This window comes from Cervus elaphus, chromosome 4 (assembly GCF_910594005.1).
Source record: "Cervus elaphus chromosome 4, mCerEla1.1, whole genome shotgun sequence".
Taxonomy (NCBI): Eukaryota; Metazoa; Chordata; class Mammalia; order Artiodactyla; family Cervidae; genus Cervus; species Cervus elaphus.
This window is the reverse complement of record NC_057818.1, coordinates 51457851-51481891: the sequence shown is the minus strand read 5'-3', so window position 1 is coordinate 51481891 and position 24041 is coordinate 51457851. Positions and strand designations below refer to the sequence as shown.

General features: G+C 54.9%; 2 protein-coding genes across 2 annotated transcripts; one reads left to right on the top strand and one right to left on the bottom strand.

Annotated features, from left to right (window-relative positions):
• Positions 1–392: 392 nt before the first annotated feature.
• DEDD2 (death effector domain containing 2) lies at positions 393–15665 on the bottom strand. The gene is made up of 5 exons (XM_043899296.1): positions 15512–15665; positions 14535–14901; positions 12601–12723; positions 9364–9504; positions 393–1591 (listed from the first exon to the last, which is right to left on the bottom strand). The coding sequence occupies exons 2-5, from the start codon at positions 14860–14862 to the stop codon at positions 1200–1202; spliced, it is 984 nt and encodes a 327-aa protein (XP_043755231.1). The 5' UTR covers positions 14863–14901; positions 15512–15665; the 3' UTR covers positions 393–1199.
• A 1747-nt stretch (positions 15666–17412) lies between these two features.
• Positions 17413–22425, top strand: ZNF526 (zinc finger protein 526). The gene is made up of 3 exons (XM_043899293.1): positions 17413–17540; positions 19568–19668; positions 19760–22425. The coding sequence occupies exon 3, from the start codon at positions 19777–19779 to the stop codon at positions 21805–21807; it is 2031 nt and encodes a 676-aa protein (XP_043755228.1). The 5' UTR covers positions 17413–17540; positions 19568–19668; positions 19760–19776; the 3' UTR covers positions 21808–22425.
• Positions 22426–24041: the final 1616 nt, after the last annotated feature.

The following is a 24041-nucleotide window of genomic DNA, read 5'->3' as shown; positions in this document are numbered from 1 at the left end:
GAGAGCCACTTGGAGATGCTTTCTAGGCAGAGAGCACTGGCTGCTGAGCCCTTTGGTTTCCAAATCCTTGAACTCTGTTGGCACTGGGAGATAAGAAGCTGGCCCACCTCACTGAGGGTTAAAAATGCCAGCACTCCCCAGAACATACATGAGCGAAGCGTGTGAGAATAAGGCTGGGAGAGCCTTTGTGATTCCAAGGCAGTATCTCCTCCTTCGATAGATGAGGAAACTGAAGCCAAGAGGAGGGCAAGCCTGGGCCAGCAGCCAGCACATGATGGTCCAGCATCCTGCCCACCCTCCAGCCCAACACCAGGCCAGGAACTCTGGGACTGATACCCAGCCCTGGCTCTCACCAGCTCCTTCCAGCCCATGAAGAAAGAGTATAGCCCTGGTGCCCACCTGTGCCCTGTCCAGGGCAGTTTTATTGGTGCCACTGGTACAAGGCCTTGCCCAATAACCCCAAGCCTTTGCCTCCCCCCTTTCTAAGAAGGAAGCTGGATCCTCGGCCTGGCCTCCTAGGAAACAGCACATTTGGTCTGATGTGGTTGCAACACACATATGACACTCCGTGTACAAGTCTGTGTCCAGCTCCAGGGAGCAGGAGAGAGTGGAGGCCAGGTTGGTGGGTGGGAGCTGGGTGGAGCCCCAGCTGGCTGTAGAGATGTGTGGGCAAGGTGAGCAGGCCCCAGGTGCACCTCAGCTCCAGTGCCCACTGGTGTGGCTGAAGCTCAGGGCTGAGGGGCCGTATAATCGGAGATCCTGAGAGAGAAGCCCGAAGGCCAAAGTAAGTGGAGCACACCAGGGCAGGCGCCCAGGGGTGGTTTCAGAGAGGGTAGTGTGGATGCACACACACAGCCCAGGGTTGGGAGACAATGTGCAAGGGGCCTTTGGTGAGTGCGGGGCTATGCCTCCCTTCCTTTCAGATCTGCATGCCTGAGCCCCTGGCCTCCTGAAGCTGAAGAAACACACCTAAGGGTGGGGTGGGGGATGGGGGGAGGCTGGGAAGGAAACTCAGCTGGAAGTGGTTTAGGCCTCAGAGCCCACATCCTGTGGGAGGGTCTAGCGAGGGGCCTGGTGTCTGTCGCAGTCCTCGGCACCGCTGGAGTGACAGTCCTCTAGGGGCAGAGATGGTCGACATCCTCCCAGGGAGAAGGTGGCCCAGAGGCGAGGAGGTGGGGTCAGTCCTGCCGCATCCAGGATCAGGAGGCCTCGGGCGAGCGCCGTCCCCCCTCCTCTTCCATCAGCAGCAGGCGGCGCCGGCCAGCCTCGTAGTCGGCCTCGTCCACGCTGACCAGCAGGCGGACGGCCTCCCGGCCCACCGCCTCGCGCAGCGCCTCAGTCAGGAACACGCCCCGCAGGGCCTGCAGCAGGGCACCGCTCAGGTAGTCGCCCCAGAAGGCGTCCAGGTAGGAGAGCTCGGAGAACTTGATGTCGCACACCACGGAGCCCAGGTCCCGGGAGCGCAGCACCGCAGTGGCCTGCCCAAACACATCCAACTGCCGGGCCAGTGCTTGGGGCCGCCGCGAGGCCACGCCCTGCTCCAAGGCTGGCCCGTGCTCACAGTACTCTGCTCTCACCCTGAGCCGGATGTCTGCGGAGAAGGAGGGGCTGGTCAGGGAGGGGCCGACACCCAGCAAGGGGACCGCCACCCACCCTCCCTTCCCCGCTGCCCCTCAGCGTGAGTTGCACTGCACCAGCCCCACATCCTTCCTCCTTCCAGTAACCACACCCAAGTATGGCTGACACCCTCACTCGGCTTCTCTCTTGTGGTCTGACTTGTTACCTCCTGACCTGCTGGCCCTGTGCTTCCCCTCATGTGCCCCACTCCAGCCTCACCACCTCCAGGCTCCTCCCCGCAACACCTGGCAACACCTGGCAGCTTCCGCCTGGCCCTGGCCCTCCCGTCCTCCAGCTAGGGATGGTCTCTCCCCAGTGTCTGCAGAACTTACTCTCTCATTTCCTTCAGATTCAAATGCCGCCTTCCCAATGATCCTACTCTGACCATCCAATTTACCATCGCCCCCAGGCCTCTGCACTTCCCAGGCCCCATTCCATTTCTGCTCCATTTCCTCCCCCGGCATTTAGCATCTTCTAACCCACCCCGAGCTTTTATTCACTAGCAAGCTAATCACCTATCTCTCCACAGCGTGAGCTCCCTGAAGGGACTTTTGTTTCTTGTTCACTTGTACAGGTAGCCCCGTGGCATGTGGTAGGTATTCAATACCCATTTGTGAAAGAACCAATGCATGAATGAATGGATTGGCTTTTAGGTAACCAGCCGTCCCCTTCTTCTGCTCCGAAACAGTGAGAGTCATGTGGGGCCAACCATATCCTCAGCCCCCCACCCACCAGGAAGGCACCAGGCCCAGGAGACTCAAGGCTGAACTGGGCTGGCTCTACTGGAAGCAGGTGCTCTCATTCCACAAAGGCTGCCCAGAAGGTGGGCTCTGAGCCCAGGCCTGCTGGGGGCTGTTCTGCCACCAGGAGCGGGGAGAATGAAACCTACACAAGGCCAGGCACAGACAGGAAAAGACTCCTGAGTTCACCAGGTGTGCGTGGAGCACCTGGATTTTCAGCTCTGATCAATTTCCTTTCTGCTTAAGCCAGTCTGAGGTGTGTCTGTCACTTATAACCCTGTCCACATCTACCCAAATGAGGTGGCAGCTCTCGGCAGGGGGTGGGACATAAGACTTCCAAGGCCATCCCTGTAAATGTGACCTCAGGCGTATCACTTCCACTCAGTTCAGTGGGATGACTGAACTCCCACCTGTGAATCTGACTGCTGACTACTGATACTCACAGCATGGGCTGCCCTGAGGACAGCTTACAGACTTCCAGCTTAACAGCTGGAAATGACAAGCAGCCCTCATATAAACTCATTTAATCCTCAAACCCTGTGAGGCAGGCCCTAGTAGCACCCCAATGTACAGATACGGAAATGAACGCAGATGAGGAAAAGGGGACAACAGAGGATGAGACGGTGGGATGGCATCACTTACTTCATGGACATGAGTTTGAGCAAACTCCGGGAGACGGTGAAGAACAGGGAAGCCTGGCCTGCTGCAGTTCATGGGGTCTCAAAGAGTCAGACATGACTTAGCAACTGAACAAATGAAAGCAAGGAGAAGTGACCTGTCCAAGGTCCCACGGGCAGGGGATGGCAGTGCGTAACAGCGTGAGGGTCAGAGGGCAGTGACCCTCCCATGCCCCAGACAGCAGCTTCAGGTCAATGGAGCTGATCCCACCCCAAGAGCCTTCAGGCACTAGCTATGTGACCTGGAACGAGTCACCACATCTCTTGAGCCCAGGGTCTTGCCTAAACCAGGGGAATGTCCCTCCTGGGGAGAGTTCAGATGACTGTCCACCAGTGGGTGCTACAGAATAGCAGCCACCAGCAACTCAGATGCGGGGGCATGTTCACCCTCTTTGACAGATGAGGCCGCTGAAGCTCTGGGAGGGGAGTGTCAGGCCCCTAACTCCTTTCACCTTTCAAAGACTGTGTCAGCCGCAGAGCAGAAAGCAGCAGGCAGGTCCCCGCTTCCCCAGGCAACTTCTCAGCACCACCCACTTCCTCCTCCCACCCCAAACCCCAAACGCTTCCTCTTTCTGCCTCGAGGGGAAGCTCACCCTCTCTGCTCGAGGCCCAGGAAAACCTGCTCAGCCTCGGCCCCCAGAACTTCCCACGACACTCAGGACTGGCTCCCTCCATCCTAGGATCAGACAAGACCTCTGGGCCCACATCCTTAACGCCTCTGAGTGTCTGACCAGGCCCTCAACAGGCGTGAGCTGGGAAGCAGGGGACTGGGGGGAGCAGCACCTGTCCAAGGCCACACGGGGGTGCTCAGCAGCAGAGGCACAGAGCCAGGTGGCGGAGAATGACAGACCTTGAGGCGAGTCCCGGCTCTGCCACTCTCTAGCTGTGGGGCCTTGGGCATGTGACCTCACCTCTCTGAGCCTCAGTTTCCCCATCTGAAAAACATAAACAGACAAACAAGAGGTCCCTGCTGCACGACGGGGTCATGAGGATCAAATTAGGCAACGCATGAAGCATTCGACCCAGAGCCTAGGCACAGAAGGCACCCCAAAAACAGGAACTATGATTTCGACACTCCCCTCTCTACCCCACGGCCCCTGCCTAGGCCTTGCGCCCTCTCACCTGGGCCCAAGCCAACGTCCTCCCTCGTCTCCTCCTTCAATCCCAGCTCCATCCTCCCATACCCTGCCCTCAGTCACAAGGGAAGTGCTCCCAGCACAAGCCTTACTCACAGAATGACCTGGCCATCTCCTCTGCCCAGAATGCCCCTCAGCCACCAAGGCCTGGCTCACCTGCACCGGGGCCTACGGCCGCCCAGCTAGTATTTCTCCTCAGCACAGCCGGCTACTAGACCTGGGGTGGAGCCTGTCTACTCACACAGCCCACCGGGCATGGTGGGGGTGGAAGGAGGACTGGACCAGGGGGACCCGCACATCCCATCCATTCTTCCATTTGACAGATATTTACTAAGTGCCAGAAGCGCTGGGGAGACACAAGTGGGACTGGAAGACCTGTGAGCCGCAACCAAGGAGCACTCTGTGTGAGTCACACCCTGTGTGCTGGGCTGTGATCCGTCACGTCTGACTCTTCACGACCCCATTAACTGTAGCCTGCCAGCCTTCTCGGTCCATGAAATTTTCCAGGCAAGAATACTGCAGCAGATTGCCATTTCTACTCCAGGGGATTTTCCTAACCCAGGGATCGAACCCGCATCTCTTGCGTCTCCTGCACTGCCTGGTGGATTCTTTACCACTGCAACACCTGGGAAGCCTACAGCACACAGGTAACACTTAGTACTTACTGCACCAAGTACTCATTCACACCTGTTGACCCTTTTGATGATGCCTGAAACCTTATGAGGCTGTGCTGCTGTCCCCTTTTTGTAGATGAGGAAACTAAGGCAGAAAGGGTGAGTCACCTGCCCCAGGCCGCACAGGCAGGAAATGGCAGAGCTGGAATTCCAACCTAGACGCTTACCTCCAGAGCCCAAGCTCTCAACAATCCCTAAACTGTGTGCTGCCTCTCACACAACCATACTCAGAAGTCTATAATTAAAAGACATTCCAAGGGTCAGGAGAGAAAATTATAGAGCGCGAGTTGTAATTTAGACCAAAATGATCAGAGACAACCTCTCCAGGAAATGACATTGGAGGTGCAACGTGAAGGAGGACAAGGAGGTCGAGGCAAGCAAGCAGTGAAGAGAGAACAGCGACTCTCCCAGAAGAGAGATCAGTGTTTGTCAAAGTCCAGAGGCAGAGCATGAACTCAGGGCACTCACAGGCCGGGGGCCAGCATGGCCAGGTCATACTGGAGAAGGGCACAAGGGGACACCTAGAGGGGCCGGACTGACCGCGCCCTGGCAGGCCGGGGAGGCGCTAAGTCTGGGGTCTTCTGAGCTGACTGCACGTCTCCGCACCTCGGTGGCCTCCTCCATAAAACCGCCTCACCCAGCATCTGTTCTCATGGGGCCACTGTGAGGATGACAAGGCTGGATGCAGGTAAAGGGCAGACTGAGGTCAGTGCCTGGCAGGTAATGAGTCCTCTGCAAGCAGCAGGAAGGAAGTGGCCTCAGGACACCAAGCAGCAGGGGGGTCAGGAACAGAGCCAGGGAGCACTTGGGGAAGGCGGGAGGCAGCTGAATAGCCAGGAACACCAAGTTTCCACTGGTAGGAAATGCTGCCTGCCCCCAGGGTGGAGGCCAGTGCCAGGTTTTCTTGGAGAAGAGAGCTGCTCCTGCCTCCTGCACTCAGGTGGGCACCAGCACCCCCTTGGCTCCCCTACCCCACACCTCATCAGTCTCTCTCCTGGGGCAGAATGGGCCCCAGAGGGAAATCAGGGAAGGTCTGAGGGACACAGGCCCCAGAGAGCAGGTAAGCCACCACGCACGCCACACCCTGTGCCGCATGTGGCTGGAGGCCAGGGACGACTCTCACTCAGGTCTCCCCTCTGGGAGCTACTAACAGGAAAGGCTGGGGAGCAACAGGATGGGTGCCCAGTGAAGAGCAGCCGCCAGCCAGCACTAAGGGACAGACTCTGCTCCCCAAATGCCAGCACCTCCTCTGGACAACAGCTCGCCCCGCCTCGGCTCCAGGTTCTTCCCCAAGGCATAGGCAGAAGTCCTTCAACTTGTCCTGGACTAATGGACAGGGAGGGACAGTGAGTACACTCGGCCACCGAGGCAGAAACAACCTCTGCCTGCTTCCTGAAGGAAGAGCGCACCACACCTAGGAAGTGCACTTGAAAAAAAAAAGAGACTTCCATGGCAGCCCAACGGTTAGGATTCCGCGCGTTCGCTGCTGAGGGCGGGGGGTTTGATCCCTGGTCAGGGAACTAAGATCCTGCAAGCCACACAGCACAGTCAAAATTTTTTTTAAAAAAACATCAAACCAGAATCTGATCAGGCCTCTCCAAGCCCAACTATCAATTTTTAGGAAAAACAGACAACAAAGGAACATGGTCAGTCAACCCCTATTGCAGAATGTAATTGGCAAAATCCAGTCTTTGGGAAACACAACCACACAACTCCCTTCAACATATACAATGCAAGGCGGGTGGGGGAGAAACAAGACGGGGGTTGGGGGAGTGGACCCGATAAGATTAGAAGAGACTCAAGAGCACCAATATTTAGACAAATTAGACATTTAGGCACCGAGAAGACATTTGAGAGTAAGTTGTTACTGGCTTTTTCTTTCTGAGTTTTTTTTTTTTTGGCAGGGGGAAGGTGGGGGGCAGGTGCTGAGCTGCACAGGTTGCAGGATCTTAGTTTCCTGACCAGGGATTGAACCTGGGCCACCGCAGAGAAAGCGCCAAGTCTGAGTCCTAACCACTGGACCACCAAGGAACTCAATTCTTATCTTCTCGAGATACACACTGAAAAATCTACCCATGAAACAACAGGACACCTGGAACTGACTCCAAAACAACGTGGCTAATGAAATCACGACCTGAGAGTGGCAGGGGTTGGGTGCTGGGGAGCCGAAGGTCGAGGTTCTCAATGCTAGTCTGTCTGCCTCCGTTTCTTATCCAGAAACAGACGGGGGGAGGAGCAAACAGTTGGGGGTGGGGGGTGGGAGGGAAGCAAAGCTCAGCCTGTCATTCAAGCCCTTCAATTGCTTCCCATTATTTAAAAGACGCAAAGCCCTGGCCTGAGGCTCACGGGCTCTGCAGGACAGGACCCTGGTCACTCTCCTGCCCTGGCCTCCTGACCACCCCTGCACAGCCCCCTGCTCCAGGCTCGCCAGCTTCCACTCCACCGACATGTCCCCACTCGGGTCTCTGCTCCTGCTGTCCCCTCAGCCTGAAACACCCTTCCTCAGCCATCCACATCCTCCTACCTCTCTCCCTGTCTTCTGAGAGGCATTCCTAGACCACCCTACCCTGAAAATCCGCCTAGAACTGCATTTTCCATCATTCTCTGCGCCCTGCCCCTGCTGGTTTCTCTCCACAGCTGATGTCGTCAGTCTCTCTCTTCCTTCTCTTAGCTTTCTCCTCCCACCAGAATACAAGCCCCATGAGGGCAGGGCCTCCCGTCCCATCTGTGGGATGTGAGCACACAGTCAGTGCTCTATAAACACGTGTGGGACAACCAAATGGACAAACCCAAGCTTTTGCCCAGCCCGCCCACTCCACACGATGGCGGATGACATCTCTACCTCAGGGGCCGTCTTGAGGACTCAAGGTCCAGGAGCAGCACACTCAGCACAGAGCACAGTGGATGCCTGAGAGGGATGAGGAAACTCAGAGGTCCCGTGTCTGAGTCCAGGATCCCCCAGGGCCCATTCCTCACACTCTGGGGCCCTCAGGAGTTCAGTTTGGTTCTATCCCTCAGCTGAGCGCAGTTGACTGGGGGGGTCCAACCCCATGGTAGCACAGGTGAGGAGGGGCTCCCCTTCCTCAGGTCTGGAGGAGCCTCCTTCCAACCCCAGGACTAAGCCATCTCCATTTTCAGGGGAGAAAACCTGGGCCCCACAGGGGAGAGCCTCACGCCAGCCCCACCCGGCCTGGTGAGTCAGCAGTCAGACCTGCTCACTCATCCCCACATCAGGAACCGGCCACACCCAGGCTAACCACCTCCCCACCCTCAGCTGAGACGCTGAAGCCTCCACCAGCAGGACCCCTCCCTGGCCTCAGCTTGGCCTGCTCCCCCAGGAGGCAGAGGCTCTCTGGGCCCCCAGCCAGGAGCGGCCCTAATACCACCTGACTAGGTAAGAGTCACACCAAGCAGCCACCCCCTCGAGTGGGGGCTATCTGCGGTCACGGCTGGCACTACTGGTCTGCTCCTCCCGACAGCACCCAGGACAGGTATCTGCAGCCTCAGCTATGGGGCAGCTTTGGTGCCCAGGGCCTGGGGGGCCGAAATGGGCACTGGGAAGAGGCAGAGCATGTGCTCTGAGGGGTGGAGGCTCTGCAGGTGAGGAGGAAGGTCCCCCAGGAGGCTGAGGTCTCCTGGGGAATGCAGAGCTGCTGCCACTCCCCCTCAATCTTCCCGCCTGTGATCCCATCCCCACCCAGTCCAGCCTGAGCCTCTCACTAGCTGATACCCTCTGTGACCAAGCCTTGTCCCACTCAGAGGAAGGGGTACCAGAGCGGCATGTGGGAGTGTGAGAGAGTGAGTCCCCCCTTTGCGACCAGTGAGAACTTTCCAACAGGAAGGTCTTCCTGAGTCTGCACAGCAGAGGCCCTACCCCAGCCAACCCAACCCGTCTGCAGGTCGTCAGCCCTGTGGTTTATTTCCGTAGGTTCCCCTACTTCTCGCCTCTCCCACGCCACTACCCCAGGCCAGACCCCAGCCCCATCCGTGTCAGACCTGAAGCCCCTCCACTCAGGTGCCTGCTTCCACTCTGTTGCATTTACTTCCCATGCACCTGACAGAGCATGTGCTACCTGTCCAGCACTGTTCTAAACACTGTGCAAAGTGTAACTCATTTACTGACTGATTTTCTAGATGGAATCAGAGTTCACTTCACTGCCATGCTAAAAGAAAAAATCCCTTGGAAAAACTTGACCTCTAGTATAAAGTCTAACTCCCATCTGCTCTGAGGCCTGCCAGGCCCAACCTCTCAGGCTCTGCCTGGCTCTTCCAAAAAAAAATGAAAATGAAGGTAAGGGGTTGTCAGGAAAGGCCTCCTGGAGAAGGCTCCACACAACATAATCCTTCGACTATGGGTGGGAGGTAGACCACCAAGACAGCTACAGAAAGGGCAAGAATTTTGCTGTGCTGAACTGGTACCCGAGCTGCCGCCCACCCCCGGGTGTCAGACGGGGGACTGCTTCACCCCCTCCAGCTCTACACTGCACATGCGCGCCCCAAGGCACATACAGACACCTACCACAGGTCACTTTGCCTTCTGAGGTGGGCCGGGCTGGCTCCTGCTGCTGCTGGGGGGCGGTGGTACCCCCCCTCCGCCGCCGTCTGGCACCACCACTGGGACGGCCCCGACTCCGCCGCTGCCGCTTCGTTGGGGGAGAACCTGAGGAGAGAAAGATGAGGTAGGCTGAGGACCAGATGACAGGTGGAGCACCAAGATGGGAGCCCAAGGAAGCACTCAACTCTGGACTCTGGGCTGGGAGACCCTGGGTGAGCCCCTCTGCTTCCTGGGCCAGAAGATGCAGAGTACGGACAAGTGAGCATCGTGTAGGACAGGTGAGCACACCCCACCTGGCAGTTCAACCCTCAGGTGTGACTCTAGAGAAACCCGGACTACTCACACCAGGAAACAGGCAGGACAACAGCTGCAGGAGCCTGGAGCTTTGTTTATAGGTTATAACCATGTAAACCTGAAAACAATGTAAATGTCTGACAAAAAGTGCATACAGTAGTTTGCAAATAGATTGCTTAGTGAAAGAAAGCAAGTATCTACAGTTTGCTACATTCTGTATAAAAAAGGAGAGGAAATAAGAATGTATACATTATTTGCTATTTCTGCAAGATGAAATACCATAAGGCTATACGGGAAATGAAATTGATTATCTACTGGGAGGGAAAGAGACAACAAAAGAAATGATACTTCTAAGAACATCTTTTCTGCATACTTTAGATTTGACTTTGGAATCATGTAACTGTTTTATGACATACTCAAAAAATTAAGGAGGCAAAATAAAGCATAAAATTAAACAGAAACAAATGAATCTACACATATACAGAATAGGTAACACACAGCAGGAGAAAAGGATTTTAAGTAACTGGAGGAATATTCTGACCATGAACTCTTAGTAGGATACACTCTGAAAGCAATTAAAAATCACACACACACACACACAAAAATCACACGCAAAAAAATCTTGTCTCATTCAATAGACATGGTTAGCACTTTGTAAGTTTGAAATTGTTTTATTATTGTTGTAAAATAAAGCAAATAAGTCCATGTCTTAATGTTACCAAACCCAAGATTTTCAGTGTAAGATAAAAACGTCCTTGTAAGGACTTCCCTGGCAGTCCGGTGGTTAGGACTCTGTGATTTCACTGCCAATGATGCAGGTTCAATTCCTAGTCAGGGAACTAAAATCCCCACAAGCCCACGCAGTGCAGTCAGGAAAACAAAACAAAATAAAAAAGGTCCTTGTAATGTTAATTTTGAACTGAAAATACTAAGGTGAATTTTTATTTAAAGGCCCAGTTTCTAGTTTGGTTCATTGTTAAGAGCCTAGAAACAATGCGCCTACTCAGCCCCTGAATCTTGGAATCTAAATACCACTGCCTCTAAGAGAAGCCAGGCTTCTGCAAACAGTTGATTCCAGGGCTGGGGAAGGAAAATTCGAGGGAACCCAGGACATCCTGCAGTCCTACCTACAAAGCAAGAAGCACTCAAAGAATGAGGCAGACACATCAAAAAGACACAGGAGCTAGCCAATTTGAACATCAGCAAGAATAACTGATTCTAACATATTAAACACACAAGAATACATGAATCCATGGTGACACTCCTCACTTAAAAAAGAGAGGGAGGGATGGATGGAAGCAAAGAGAAAAGTAAAACTTCTCTTGAGAAAATGCCAGGTAACAGACATAAGGGAGAATCTGAAAATCATCACTGTGAGAACACCAGGATAACAACTGGTTCAGGCAAAGATTTCCAATGGCTGCTAAACCCACTGGGGATGCTGCTGGGGAACAGGACGGGTGAAAATGTCATCCCACAGACTATCTACTAACCACGAAGGGAAAAACACCTCTGTACAAAGGGCAAATACAGCCGATAAACAGGTGAACAAACTTGCTCGCTCACAACAGGAAAATCAGGCCTCCTCATGTGCTCCAATGTGAAGCTGACGGCATCAACCAAGGAAAATCCTGGCCAAATCCACATAACCTGAATCTAACAAACTCTCTAAACATCATTCCCAAAATACAGAGGACAGAGAGATAAGTTAAAAGATACTCTCAGGAAATCATCAGACACATCCAGAAACAATCAGGACACTAAAAACAAGCGGTCTGGTCAATGTCATGGGGAACTAAAGAAATCGGTACACTGTGACGGGGGTGGGAGGGTTCTATAGTAGAGATTAAGGTGACTAATAACTGAGTGCACAGCAACACATCTATGAGTGGATCCTGAAAGTCCAGACAGTATTGAGAAGATCTGAAACACGATCATTAGGATACCAGAGGATTAGTGCTCATGCCCTTTCTCAGGTATGATAATGGTCTTGAAGTGGTATCAGACAATCTCCAGATTCTCAGGAGATGCCTGCTAATTTAGGGGTAAAGTGTCCTGATGCCTGTAATTTACTTTCAAAGAGTTCAATAAAAAACCCCAGAGTTACATACACACACACACATAAAACAAAACTGGCAAAACGTTAAAATTACTGAATCGAGGTGAAAGATATGAACAAGTTCACTGTACTAATCTTTCAACTTCTCTGTATGTTTGAAATTACATTTGAATGATTAAAAACTCGGGAGAGAGGAGGAGAATAAATTCACTGGCACGGCAATGTAACAAAACCAGTTAGAAACCCAATGTGAATAAATCTCAGAAACACATCCAATAAAGACAGCCATGTGAAGGATAACACCTACAATATGATGCCATTTAAATGACATAAAACCACAAAAAACAATTGCACAGGTTGCTTCTGGACCCAGGCTTTGGCAGCAATAAACACACAAACACAAAGCAAAAATGAGACCGAATTGGGACTTCCCTGGTGGTCCACTGGCTAACAATCCGTCTGACAATGTAGGGGACAGTGCTTCGATCCCTGATCTGGGAAGACCCCACAGGCCTTGAGGCAACTAAGCCCATGCACCACAACTATTGAGACTGTGCTCTAGAGCCCGTTGAGCTGCACCCACTGAACATGCGCCCTGGAGTCCATGCTCTGCAACAAGAGAAGCCACCACAATGAGAAGCCTACACACCCCGATTAGAGAGTAGTCCGCACTCGCCACAACTAGAGAAGGCCCGAGTGCAGCAATGAGGACCAAGCACAACCAAAAATAAAATAAATATATACATTTAAAAGACAGACAGACAAAATCACCCCTCAGGCTCCTTTCCTGATGGGTCAGGATGAGGTAGGTTCATGAGAGTTCAGAAGGGCCAGAGAGGGACACTCACCTGTCTCCCACTGACCCTGCTCAGCATTCGACGAACTGCTTGACTGGCGGCGGCGCCGGCAGCTGCCCTCCATCCTCCTCGAAGAAGAGTTGGATGAGCCATAGCTGTAGCGCTCTGGAGACACTGGGGATGGGGTAGGGGATGGAAAAAAGGATTCGAAACCTCCAGCCTCTCCCAGGCCCAGCCTCCAATCCTCACCCCTCCCCCCAAAGATGAAAGCCTGCCCCACAGGGTGCCTGAGTTCCCCAGAGGTCAAAGCCCAGACAGCCACTCCTCAAACACCTCCAGCCCAGTAACTGCCTCCCAGGATAGAAGACTCATCACCTTCTGGGGCCACCCAATCAACGTCTACAGCGGCACCAACTGTCAGAGCTATTCTGTAAGCTGAGTTACGGTCAGGATTCAGGCAATACTGCCTACGCACTCCCCACCCCCAACCACCCTGGGTCTCCCTGAGGTCCCAAGGAGTAGGCAGGCCCCTGCAAGCTCCCCAAATCTTCTCTTCCAGAGCCTGACCTCCAGACACATTTTTCTCAAAATGCTGTCAGTTCTGCCTTAAGGATATCCTTCTCCTGGTTATCCAAACCCCATGGGCTTACCCTGGACAGGGAAGCTCACAAACGCCCTCCCCAAACTAGCCACAGCACCTCTAGTAACCCAGCCAAGGGCTCAACAGCTCACAGCCTCAGCACACAAGGGGCTCCTCACCTGCTCAGGACTGCTCTAGGAGTCTTTCCAAGGGTTAAGGGCATTAACTCTAGAGATAAACTAGCAGGATTTGAATCCTAGCTCCTACTTTCTAGCTATGTTATCTGCAAGCTCCTGTGTGACACCGCTTCTCACCTACTCTCTGCCCTTACTTCAATCTCTGCTCCTGACACATTGGCCTCTGACAGTGCCAAACTCAGTCCTACCTGAGGACTAGACAGTCTGTTTTTCCCTATTTCTGGAATGTTTTCCTCTTGAGATCTAGACACTAGGGCAGTACAGCAGCCTCAGTTCAAATGTCACCTTCTCAGAAAGGACTTAACTGGTTATAAAAACTTAAGGGGGCCGCCTTTCACTCTGAAACACTCCACACTTCCTACTCTCTCTGCTTCACTACTCTGTTTCAGTCTTTTCATAACCACATCTAAAAGTAAATCATTCAAATAAAATCATCTTCATATACTAAAATAACAGTAATAATAAGTCATTCATTGTCTCATAGTCTGATATCATTTAGTCACTGGTCACGTCCAACTCTTGTGCGACCCCGTGGACTGTGGTCCTTCAGGCTTCCCTGTCCATGGGATTCCCCAGGCAAGAATACTAAAGTGGGTTGCCATTTCCTTCTTCAGGGGATATTCCTGAGCCAGGAATATCGAACCTGTGTCTCCTGCATTGGCAGGCGGATTCTTTACCACTGAGCCACCAGGGAAGCCCTCTATAGTCTGATACCCCCACTAAATGAAACGTCTCAGGGAACAAACACTTTGTCAGTCTCATCAAGCTGTACCTCCTGTTCCCTATTTCCCAGGAACACACAGGATTCAACATGCGGGCAAGCTGCTTAACTTCTCTGAACCTACTGTGCTTTCTCTGTACAGTGGGGACAGTGACAGGACCTCCTCTTAGGATTACTGGGGAGGGGAGGTCATAAGGTGATAGTACACATGAAGTACGACTTACTGCTATGCCCGGCATGAAGCAAGCCCTCCATCAACAGTAGCCACAAACATCACTACTGACGTGGCCAAATTTCACAAGCTCACCCCTCCCAAAGCCATGCCTCCTCCCTCTTGTGTTTCTCATTGATACCCTGGGAGGAGGAAAGACTGCGATGAGACACATACTCTCTGATACGGCTCTCTTCATATCAGGCACCGGGGAGGCCCAGCGAAGGCAAGGCCCTCTCCCCAGCGGAAGTCGCTCGCCCTCCCATTCCACCATACCTGGCCGACGCCGCTTGCGCGCCAGGTGCGGCAGCAAGTCGTGGCGGGACAGTAGGCGCAGGAGTTGCCCCAGCAGCCTCAGGTTGCTCTCGTCGCACTGCCCGCGGCGCTCCAGCTCCAGCAGCAGCTCCAGGCCACTGCGGGCGCGGGCCAGGCCGCCTGGGGCACCGGGGACCTCGTCCAGCAGAAAGGCTAGCAGCTCCAGCTCGCACTCGGTCAGCTGCCCGCCCACCACCTCGAACATACGGTGAAGCGATAGCATCCCGTAGTAGTCCAGACACTCATCCTCCTCCCAGCTCGGGGCCGGGGTCGACCCGGACAGCGCCATACCCGGGGGAGCGGGGCAGAACAAGCTCAGAACCAGGGCCTAGAACCCACACAGCGAGCAGGAGGCAGCGGTCAGCGACGCGGGGACCCAGACCTCAACCCCCGCCAGTGCGTGTCCCTAGCCGCGTCCCGCCGGGCAGGGCCACCCTCACGTCCCAGCCCTTGGAGCCTCCCCCTTCTGCCACAAGAGAATGGTATCGCCCGAGGTCCCCTAGTAACAGGTCCAGACGCCAGACCCCGCTCATCCTCCTACCACTCGGACTGGCCAAACCCGAGGGCCCCTCCCTAGGTGGTAATGTTCCGAACAAGCCTCCCACCCGAGCAAGTGACTCGGTCGGAACAAGCCTGGGGGCCTAACGTAGGGCACCCCGCCAATCGCCCTTTGTGGGCAATACTGTCCGGACATGTTCCTTGGCTCCATCCAGAGGTACTGTCCGATCGGCCATACAGCTCAACCTAAGTGGTACCGCCCGAAAGTGACCCTCTGTCCCCTACAGTGAGACCGATCAAAGCCGCCCTTCGCTCCACACAGGTGGCGCTGTCCGAATCCGACCCCCTTGCCCTGGAAGGGCGGTACCTCCCTCTCCCCAGCACCCAGGTGGTCCCGTCTACCCGCCACCAGTCGCTTGTAGGCCTCTCTATAGCCTTACCGAATTCCGGCGTCTCACGACTCCCAGGCGACGGCCGCAGCCACTTGTTTTGGATCTTTCTGGCACCTTCTCTATTATTACGCCTGCGTCACCTCGCTCCTCCTCCTCCGCCCAACTCACGCAGGTGCGACCGCCACGCCCCTTGGGCGCAAGCGCAGAGTGAGCTTCCAAGCCCCTCCCCTGGGCCCGCCCCCAACTGTAGTGTCTGGCAGGCCTGTGCTGCGCCTGCGCAGAGCGAGAGTGGCGCCGCATCCGGGCTGGAGCTGGTGGTATCCTTTTGCAGGGTCGCTTCGGTCTATGACTCGAGCCCCAGTGTCCTTGTTGCCCCACATGACGACCTGCTGATACTACTCATGTCATGGACTACAACCGCTCCTAATCACGACCTAGAAGCCCACGTTACCACTGCTTTCACCTGCCCGTGGCAAAGGATCATAATCACGGCCGTCCTGGCTCTGGGTAGTGCCAAGACCCCTTATGATCAGGACTTGGACTTCCCTCCATTAGACTGCCCCTTACTTCTACTGGCAACCTATACCCCATCTGTGCCATCTCGTGATCCTGACTGGAATCCCACCTCATCGAACAGAAATTCCCCATCTATAAATTCCTTCCTCAATCAAGACCAGGACTCCCCATCTCATTTTAGGAACCAATACCTCCTTCTTGATTGCAATAGGCCCTTATTTCTTGATTGTGCACCTCCGGATGGTGTCCGTCATGACTCCCCCATTACAGTCAAAATCCCCTCCAGGAACTCTAACGCCCTGCCCCCATAACCCTTTAAAATCTCTGACCTCCAAGGTCACAGGGAACTCTCAATACCCTCCTCTCTAATCTGCACCTACCAATTTCAGTCTGGCAAAAGCAGGTCTCTATCAAGACAGTTGGTGTCAAGACTGCATGTCTAAGCACTACCACCACCACCACCCCCCCCAACCCTGCGGCAGAGCCCTGGGCGTTGTGGCCATCCTGCCCCCTCCCCACTTGGGTGACTCAAGGTGAGGGCCCTCAAGTGTCTTGGGACAGGTTCCGGGACTGGTTCCCATCCCCTTGGGACTCCTGGGTCCTGCCTGGCACTGACTGTAGCTGTGACCTCGGAAGAGTTCCTTCCCTTCTCTCTTATGGCTCTTTGCCACCCTATGGACTGTAACCTGCCAGGCTCCTCTGTCAATGGGATTTTCCAGGCAAGAACACTGGAGTGGGTTGCCATTTTCTTCTCCAGGGGATCTTACCAACCCAGGGATCGAACTCAGGTCTCCCGCATTGCAGGCAGACTCTTTACCCTCCGAGTCACCAGGGAATCCCCTCTTTTATGGCAATTGTCACCTCTTGAAACCCAGTCCTGGGCCAGACACACAGTAGGCGTCCAATAAGTGAATATCATTAAATTGACCGAAGAGTGGGAGGGAAGGGAAAGCAATTTTACAAACTGGGAAGGACTATGTCCAGGTTAGATGGTTTATAGTGAGCATCCACGTTGTATCAGGCCCTGTGTTGAGTGCTTCTACCTGATTGACTTCATCCAACCCCCTCAATAGCCTTTGAGGTAGTTGTGATTCAAGCCCATTTTATTCAGGAGTAAAAGTGAGGCCCACAGAGGGGAAATACCCCAAGTGTGTTTGACTCCAAAGTTGTGCTCTCAGACATGCTCGGTCTCTTCAGCTATAAAATTACACTTCTGTCAAGGTCTCTTGCCACCCAGTCCACTCCATGGTCCCTTGCTTTCCAGTGATGCCCACTTCTCTCCACTCAACTTTCAGACTTGGCGGTAGAGCTACCCGGGAGAACTGCGCAGGCGCTTCTCCGAGCCCGGAGCCCCGCCCACAGAGCACAGTTGCGTGCGTGGAGAAACTCGCTGAGCCCCGCCTGAGCGTCCACGCGCAGGCGCAAGGGCGCGTGCCCTCCGCTTTCGTCTCTGATTGGCTGCCACGGGTAAGGGAGCCGCCCAATGGGAGGTGTGAATAGTGAGGGGTCCCGCACGCCTGGAGCTGAGGGTCTGTGTCAAGAGCGGCGGGGGCTGCAGGAGGTGAGAGAGACGGGTGAGGGCGCCCCGGGGCGGGCCGGGGAAGAGAACGCTGGGCATACGGAGAGGGCGGAGGGAGAACGAAGGGGACACCGAGGGTCGAGGAGCTTTGGGGCCTGCGCTAGGGCGGGAGCGGCGCGGAGTGGAAAGAGCGCTCCTTCCTCGGTGCCCTGTAGCGTTGACTGAGCGCCTATGGCGTGCAGGCCCCCCACTGTTTGCAGGGCTCTCTCAGGCTGCGGAGTTGATAAGTTTGGTCAGAGAAAAGGGTTGTGTCTCAGGAAAGTTGAACTTCCAGGCCCCTGGTGGGCTCTTTCCTGAAGGACTTTTGTTGATCTCCTACCTCAACCCATCTTTCTCCTCAGTAGTTCACAATCCAAGATTGGGAAATGGGGAATGTTGACTAGGGAAGTCCACACTTCAGGTCTTTTAGGCCATGTTCTACACATTTACTGGGTGCCTCCTGTGTAAAAGCCTTGCACCAGGCTCTGGGCCTCGCTAAAGGGGAATTCTCTTTTGGCAGCAGAGCTGTAAACAATGAAAAGTTGAACTCTCAGGCCCCTGGTTTCCAAGAAGATCCGTTGTTGAATGGCTTTTGTGTGCCAGGGCCCCGGGCAACTCAAAAATTAGGGGAGTCAAAAAGTTAGCTCTTGGGCTTTTAATGAATCATTTACTCATGGAGGATTTATTGGACATCAGCTGATAGCAGGGCCCAGTGATGGGCCTTGTTATTGTTGGAATTCACAGCTTAATAGGAGGGCTGGGCTGGTGGGAAAAGTGGAATGTGTGCAGAGACCCTTAAACTCTCGGGCCTCGCTTCCTGGAAGGAGCATTATTCATTCAGCAGATATACTCAGAGCCTATTGTGATGAGACCTCTGGGAGCTTCACATTTTTAACTCTGTCCCAAGTTTATGATACTTGTGATGCCGGAGGTGGCACAGGATACCATAAAAACCCCCAAGGAGCGACTTCCCTGGCAATACAGGTTATAACTCCGTGCTTCTAGTGCAGGGTGTACAGGTTCAACCCCTGGTCGGGGGCAGATCCCACGTGCTGGAAGGTGGAGAAACTTTTGTGTGCAGCGTTGTAAGCTGAACTCTGGCACTAACAAATTACTACTGAGGCCTGCATGGGGGTGGTCAGAAGGACTCTGAACCCCCATTGTGTGAAGGGTCCTGGGTTGGGTTGAGCCCACACCAATAGAGGGAGATAGGGGGCACATAGAGGGAAGTTCAGAAGTTAAAATCCCTGCACTTCATCAGTGGTTTTGTTGATGACAGCAGCCCCTACAATGAATCACATCTGCCTTGCCAGCCTTCTCAGCTTGATGAGTTTATCTCAAGTCCATGATATTTGCTATGATGGAGGTGGCACAGAATACTATTAAGAAACCCGAGGAGGGACTTCCCTGGTGGTCCAGTGGTTGTAAGTGCAGGGGGCACAGGTTCAACCCCTGGTCAGGGCAGATCCCACATGTTGAGAGATGGAGCCAAAAAAAAAAAAAGAAGAACCCCAAGGAGGAGGGAGTGGCCACCACCTTGTGGATATAGATATGTTATTTAAAGAGACTTCACAAAAGGAAATGCCGGGTGGGAGTTTGTTAGACGAAAAGAGAAAACTTTCTTGCCAGAAAGAATAGCAGCATCAAAGATTTAGGATAGAAAAACATTTCTGGAGAATTACAAGTAATGATTCTATCTAACCTTGATCAAGTACCAGGGACTTTGTGGTCATTACTACTTTTAGCCCATTTCACAGGTGAGAAAACCATCTTAGAGAGACAAAGTAAGGGGAGGAGCTCAGATTCAAGCCAAGGGCAGTGTGGTTCCAGAACCTGTGCTCTTAAACTTTGCTGTATCCCTGTGTGTACACATAGATGGAAGAAAGATGCTGCACAGAGAGGAAATGCACAGGCAAAGGCCAGGAGGCCCCCAAAGATACATAATGTTCTTGGAAAGGGTGTGACTGGCCCTCTGGGTAAGGAGGGTAGCATCAGAGGCCAGACTGAGGAGGGCTGTCTCTCTCTTGCAGATGGCTGGCCACCATGGGATGCAGTTCAGCTACAGAGTCATGGGCCCACTGAAGACTGAGGTTTAAACATTGAATCCAGACTTGCTAGTTGGTAGAGACTGGTGAGTGATGACATGGGCAAGGGAACTCCTGAAACATCCCCCCTCCCCTTGAGTTCCTGGTGTCTCATTAGGCCCCCCCTCTTTTCTCTAGGCGCTGCCTTCCGCACAATGGCAGAGGTGGTGGCTGAAGTGGCTGAGGTAGCTGAGATGCCTACACAAATGTCGCCAAGGGTAGTGGAGATGTCAGCACCGATATTAGGGGAGAAGATGGAGATGTCAACGGAGCTGAATGAGATGACACCTGGGGAGGCCCTTGCCTCCTCCCTCTTCTTCCAGTTCATGTGCTCTGAATGTGGCAACCTCTACAACACACTGGAAGACGTCCTCTCACACCAGGAGCAGCACGTGCCCACTGTCACAGAGGAGGAGGCACTGACCACCCAGGACACTGGCCTGGAGCCAGAGCTGCTGCCAGGCATTGAGGAAGGGCCTTTCCAGTGCTGCGAGTGCAGCCAGCTCATCCTCTCCCCCAGGGAGCTCCTTGCTCACCAAGACGCCCACCTGCGGGAGTCTGCAAGCCAGATCCAGTACCAGTGTGGAGACTGCCAGGAGCTGTTTCCCTCACCTGAGCTGTGGGTGGCTCACCGCAAGGCCCAGCACCTTTCTACTGTAGCAGCTAAACCTCTGGTGCCACCCCCTCTGCCTCCCGTCACACCACCACCTCCACCCCCTGCTCCACCCGAAGTCAAGATGGAGCCCTACGAGTGCCCCGAGTGTTCTACCCTCTGTACCACCCCCGAGGAGTTCTTGGAGCATCAAGGCACCCACTTTGACTCTCTAGAGAAAGAAGAGCACAATGGGCTAGAGGAGGAGGAGGAAGAGGATGAAGATGACAATGAAGAGACAGAGGAAGAGGAGGCAGCAGCCGAGGTTGGTGACGATGCAAAGGGAGGTGACAAGTCTGCAGCTGGCCAGGCCCAGGGCAGTGGGGATGGTCCCCCACACTGTACCTCAGCAGGGACACGCCGGCGACATCGGCGGGCATCCCACGGCCCGGCCTCAGCAGCTCACCCCTTCTACTGCAGCCAGTGCCAGCGCAGCTTCAGCTCTGCAAACCGGCTTCTGGCTCATGGGAGGGCGCACGTGGGTGGTACCCACGAGTGTACGACCTGCTCAAAGGTCTTCAAGAAAGCAGCCTCCTTGGAACAGCACCTGCGGCTGCACCGCGGTGAAGCCCGCTACCTCTGCGTGGACTGCGGCCGCGGCTTCGGCACGGAGCTCACTTTGGTGGCCCATCGGCGGGCCCATACTGCCAACCCACTGCATCGCTGCCGCTGTGGCAAAACATTCAGCAACATGACCAAGTTTCTCTACCATCGGCGCACACACGCCGGCAAGAGTGGGGCACCCCCCTCCGCAGCACCACCCACGGTAGCATCTTCGGTGGCCTCCCTGGCTCCAGCCGAGCCCACCCCTCCCCCCCCGGCCCCTCCCACCCCACCCGCCCAGCTGCCCTGCCCGCAGTGCCCCAAGTCCTTTGCCTCAGCCTCCCGGCTCTCCCGGCACCGGCGCGCCGTCCACGGGCCCCCTGAGCGGCGGCACCGTTGCGGCGTCTGTGGCAAGGGCTTTAAGAAGCTGGTCCACGTGCGCAACCATCTCCGGACGCACACAGGCGAGAGGCCCTTCCAGTGCCATGCCTGTGGCAAGACTTTCGCTTCTCTGGCCAACCTCAGTCGCCACCAGCTGACCCACACAGGTGTGCGTCCCTACCAGTGCCTGGATTGTGGCAAGCGCTTCACACAGAGCTCCAACCTGCAGCAGCACCGGAGACTGCACCTGCGGCCGGTGGCGTTTGCCCGCGCGCCTCGCCTTCCCATCACTGGACTCTACAACAAGAGCCCCTACTATTGTGGGACCTGTGGCCGCTGGTTCCGCGCCATGGCGGGCCTGCGACTGCATCAGCGGGTCCACGCCCAGGCACGGACCCTGACACTGCAGCCTCCCCGGTCGCCCCCTCCTGCCCCGCCCCCACCCCCTGAGCCTCAGCAGACTATCATGTGCACCGAGCTCGGGGAGACCATTGCCATCATCGAGACATCCCAGCCACTGGCCCTTGCAGACACACTGCAGTTGTGCCAGGCGGCCCTGGGGGCTTCTGAAGCGAGCGGGCTGTTACAGTTGGACACAGCCTTCATGTGACAGTTAAAGAGCAACAATAAAAAAATTTGGTTGCAAAACAAGTGTGGGCACCTCTGGGGAGAAGGGGACCACCCCCTGACAAGCCACTTTGGCACCCACTGGGTGCCAGCATCCACCCTGGCCTCTTCCCTACTGACTCCTCAGAACGGCCCCACCAGGTGTTACTTTTCTCTGCCTGAGGGGACACTGAAGCTCTTGAGACACCAATGTGTCCCAAGTCACCCCACTGCGTTGCAAAGTGGGGTTCTCCAAGACTCTGCTCCGCGTCACCCTGGTGCCTAGCAACATCAGGTAACCTTTCCTGAGCCCTGAACATGTGCCAGGTCTCTGCTGGGCACCTTCACATACCTCTTCAGGTCCTCTGCTTGTTCTCCACCACCTGCCCCTACCCTCACCTTCCCTGGACTCCCGGCTCCCTGCATTTGGCTCTGCCTGGTGGAAGAAGGTACTTGACTTCTCTGGGCTTCTTTCATCTCACTTCCAGCTGAAAGATGGGTATTCAGCTGCAGATGGGTGATAACTGGGGACCCAGGCATGAGTCAGACAGGGGCTGTGCCCCAAGAGCCACGCAGAGGGATTGGAGGAACACACCCAAGTACAGATGGCCTTGTTCTCTGAGTGTCTTGATTTATTCAGCCTGCATGTCCTAAGACCACCCTCCGTGTGCTGGGGCCCAAAGAGTCAGGCCTCTGCGGTGCCTGAGGCGGGGCAGGCACTCCTCAGCCCCAGGGTCCTCGGCGGCAGTGGGGAGGTGTAGGGACAGTAGGAGCCCGGAGCAGGAAACAAACTTCATGGTAGATCAGGGGTCAGAGACTTGTAGAGAAGGTAATCCTCGAAAAGGTAAACATCTGCTAGTAGAAGAGGAAGGTAATATTACAGGCGGACAACACCGCAAGGGCATTGAGTTCTTGGTACAGTCGGAGGTGGTCCAGTTATTGACAACAGTGACAGCAGACATTTGGCTGCCCAGCCATGGCAGGCACTACATGTATTGTGATCCCAGCAGGCCTGTGAGGCCATCTCAATATTATCCCAAGAAAACAGGGACAGACTCATCCAAGGTCTCATAGCTGGGCAGAGGCCTCAGCCGGGATTTGAATCCAGGTGGTCCTTTTGGCTCACATCTGTAACCAGTGCTGTTGAGTGACTGTGACCTGAAACCAGTGCAGGGGGCGGCGGTTCAGAGGAGTCATTCTAACTGGAGGAAAAATAACTGGGCTTAAGGGGCCTCGAGAGAGAAAAAGGTCTTGGGAGCAGGAAGGAATCCCCAGCGTTTTCAGAGGTTATGTGGGGCTGACAGTCCTTCACTCTCCAAATGAAAGCAGATCACTTATGGCAGGCCTATGGGGCAGGCGCCTCTCAGGCCGCTACAGGCCGAGGTGCTCGGACAGGTGCAGTAGGACAGGCTGTGGCTGAGGTGTCCGGGAGGGAGGCCGGGCAAAGGACGGGTGATGAGGTGGGGCTCGGGGGAAGTCTAGACCTGGGAAGGCCTTGAAAGCCAGCCTCAGAAGTTAGGGAAGTGCAAGGGATGGGATGGGGTAAGGGTTCTTGGTGGGGTTAGGGCTCTTTGGCATCCATCAGGATGGGGCAAGGAGGAAGCTGAAGATGGGCAGGGGAGAGGATGGGACCAGACCTGGACAGAGGCCAGCGAGGTGGGCAGAGGATGTAGGGACGCCCTTGGGAACCTCATGGCCCACTGGTGTGAGCAGCAGGCAAGGGTCCCCAGGAACCCAAGGTCAGCCCCTTGTCCAGACCCCTCCTTCCCTCATCCAGTCCACCTGCTCTCGGTGTTCATCCTACGAACAAGGTGACAGCTGATGGTGCTGAGCAGGGAGGGGCAGGGTTTGCTCTGGGCCGTCAGTATACAGATGCCCCTGGGGCTCACCTCACGAGATAGCAAAGCCCAGATACCACAGTCCCTGAACACCCTCGGGGGTGTGTTCAGAACTCTCCTGTTTCACAAATGGAGTCCAGTACTGGACAGTTCAGTTGGCTCCTCTCCAGGCCCCCTTTTACTTCTAGGGCCTCCTGCCTTCGCTACCATTGGCACCATGTGGAGGAGATGCCATTTCACTCTGCCACAGCCCCAACATCTGGCCCCAGCATGTTCACAAAGCAAGGAGAAAAGTCAGGCCCTCTGCAACAACCTTCCCAGAGTTGTCACTTCCCACCACCCCTAAAGGTGGGCACAGGAGGGCCCTGTTTAAGACAGCAACGAAGGCTTGGGGCTCTCT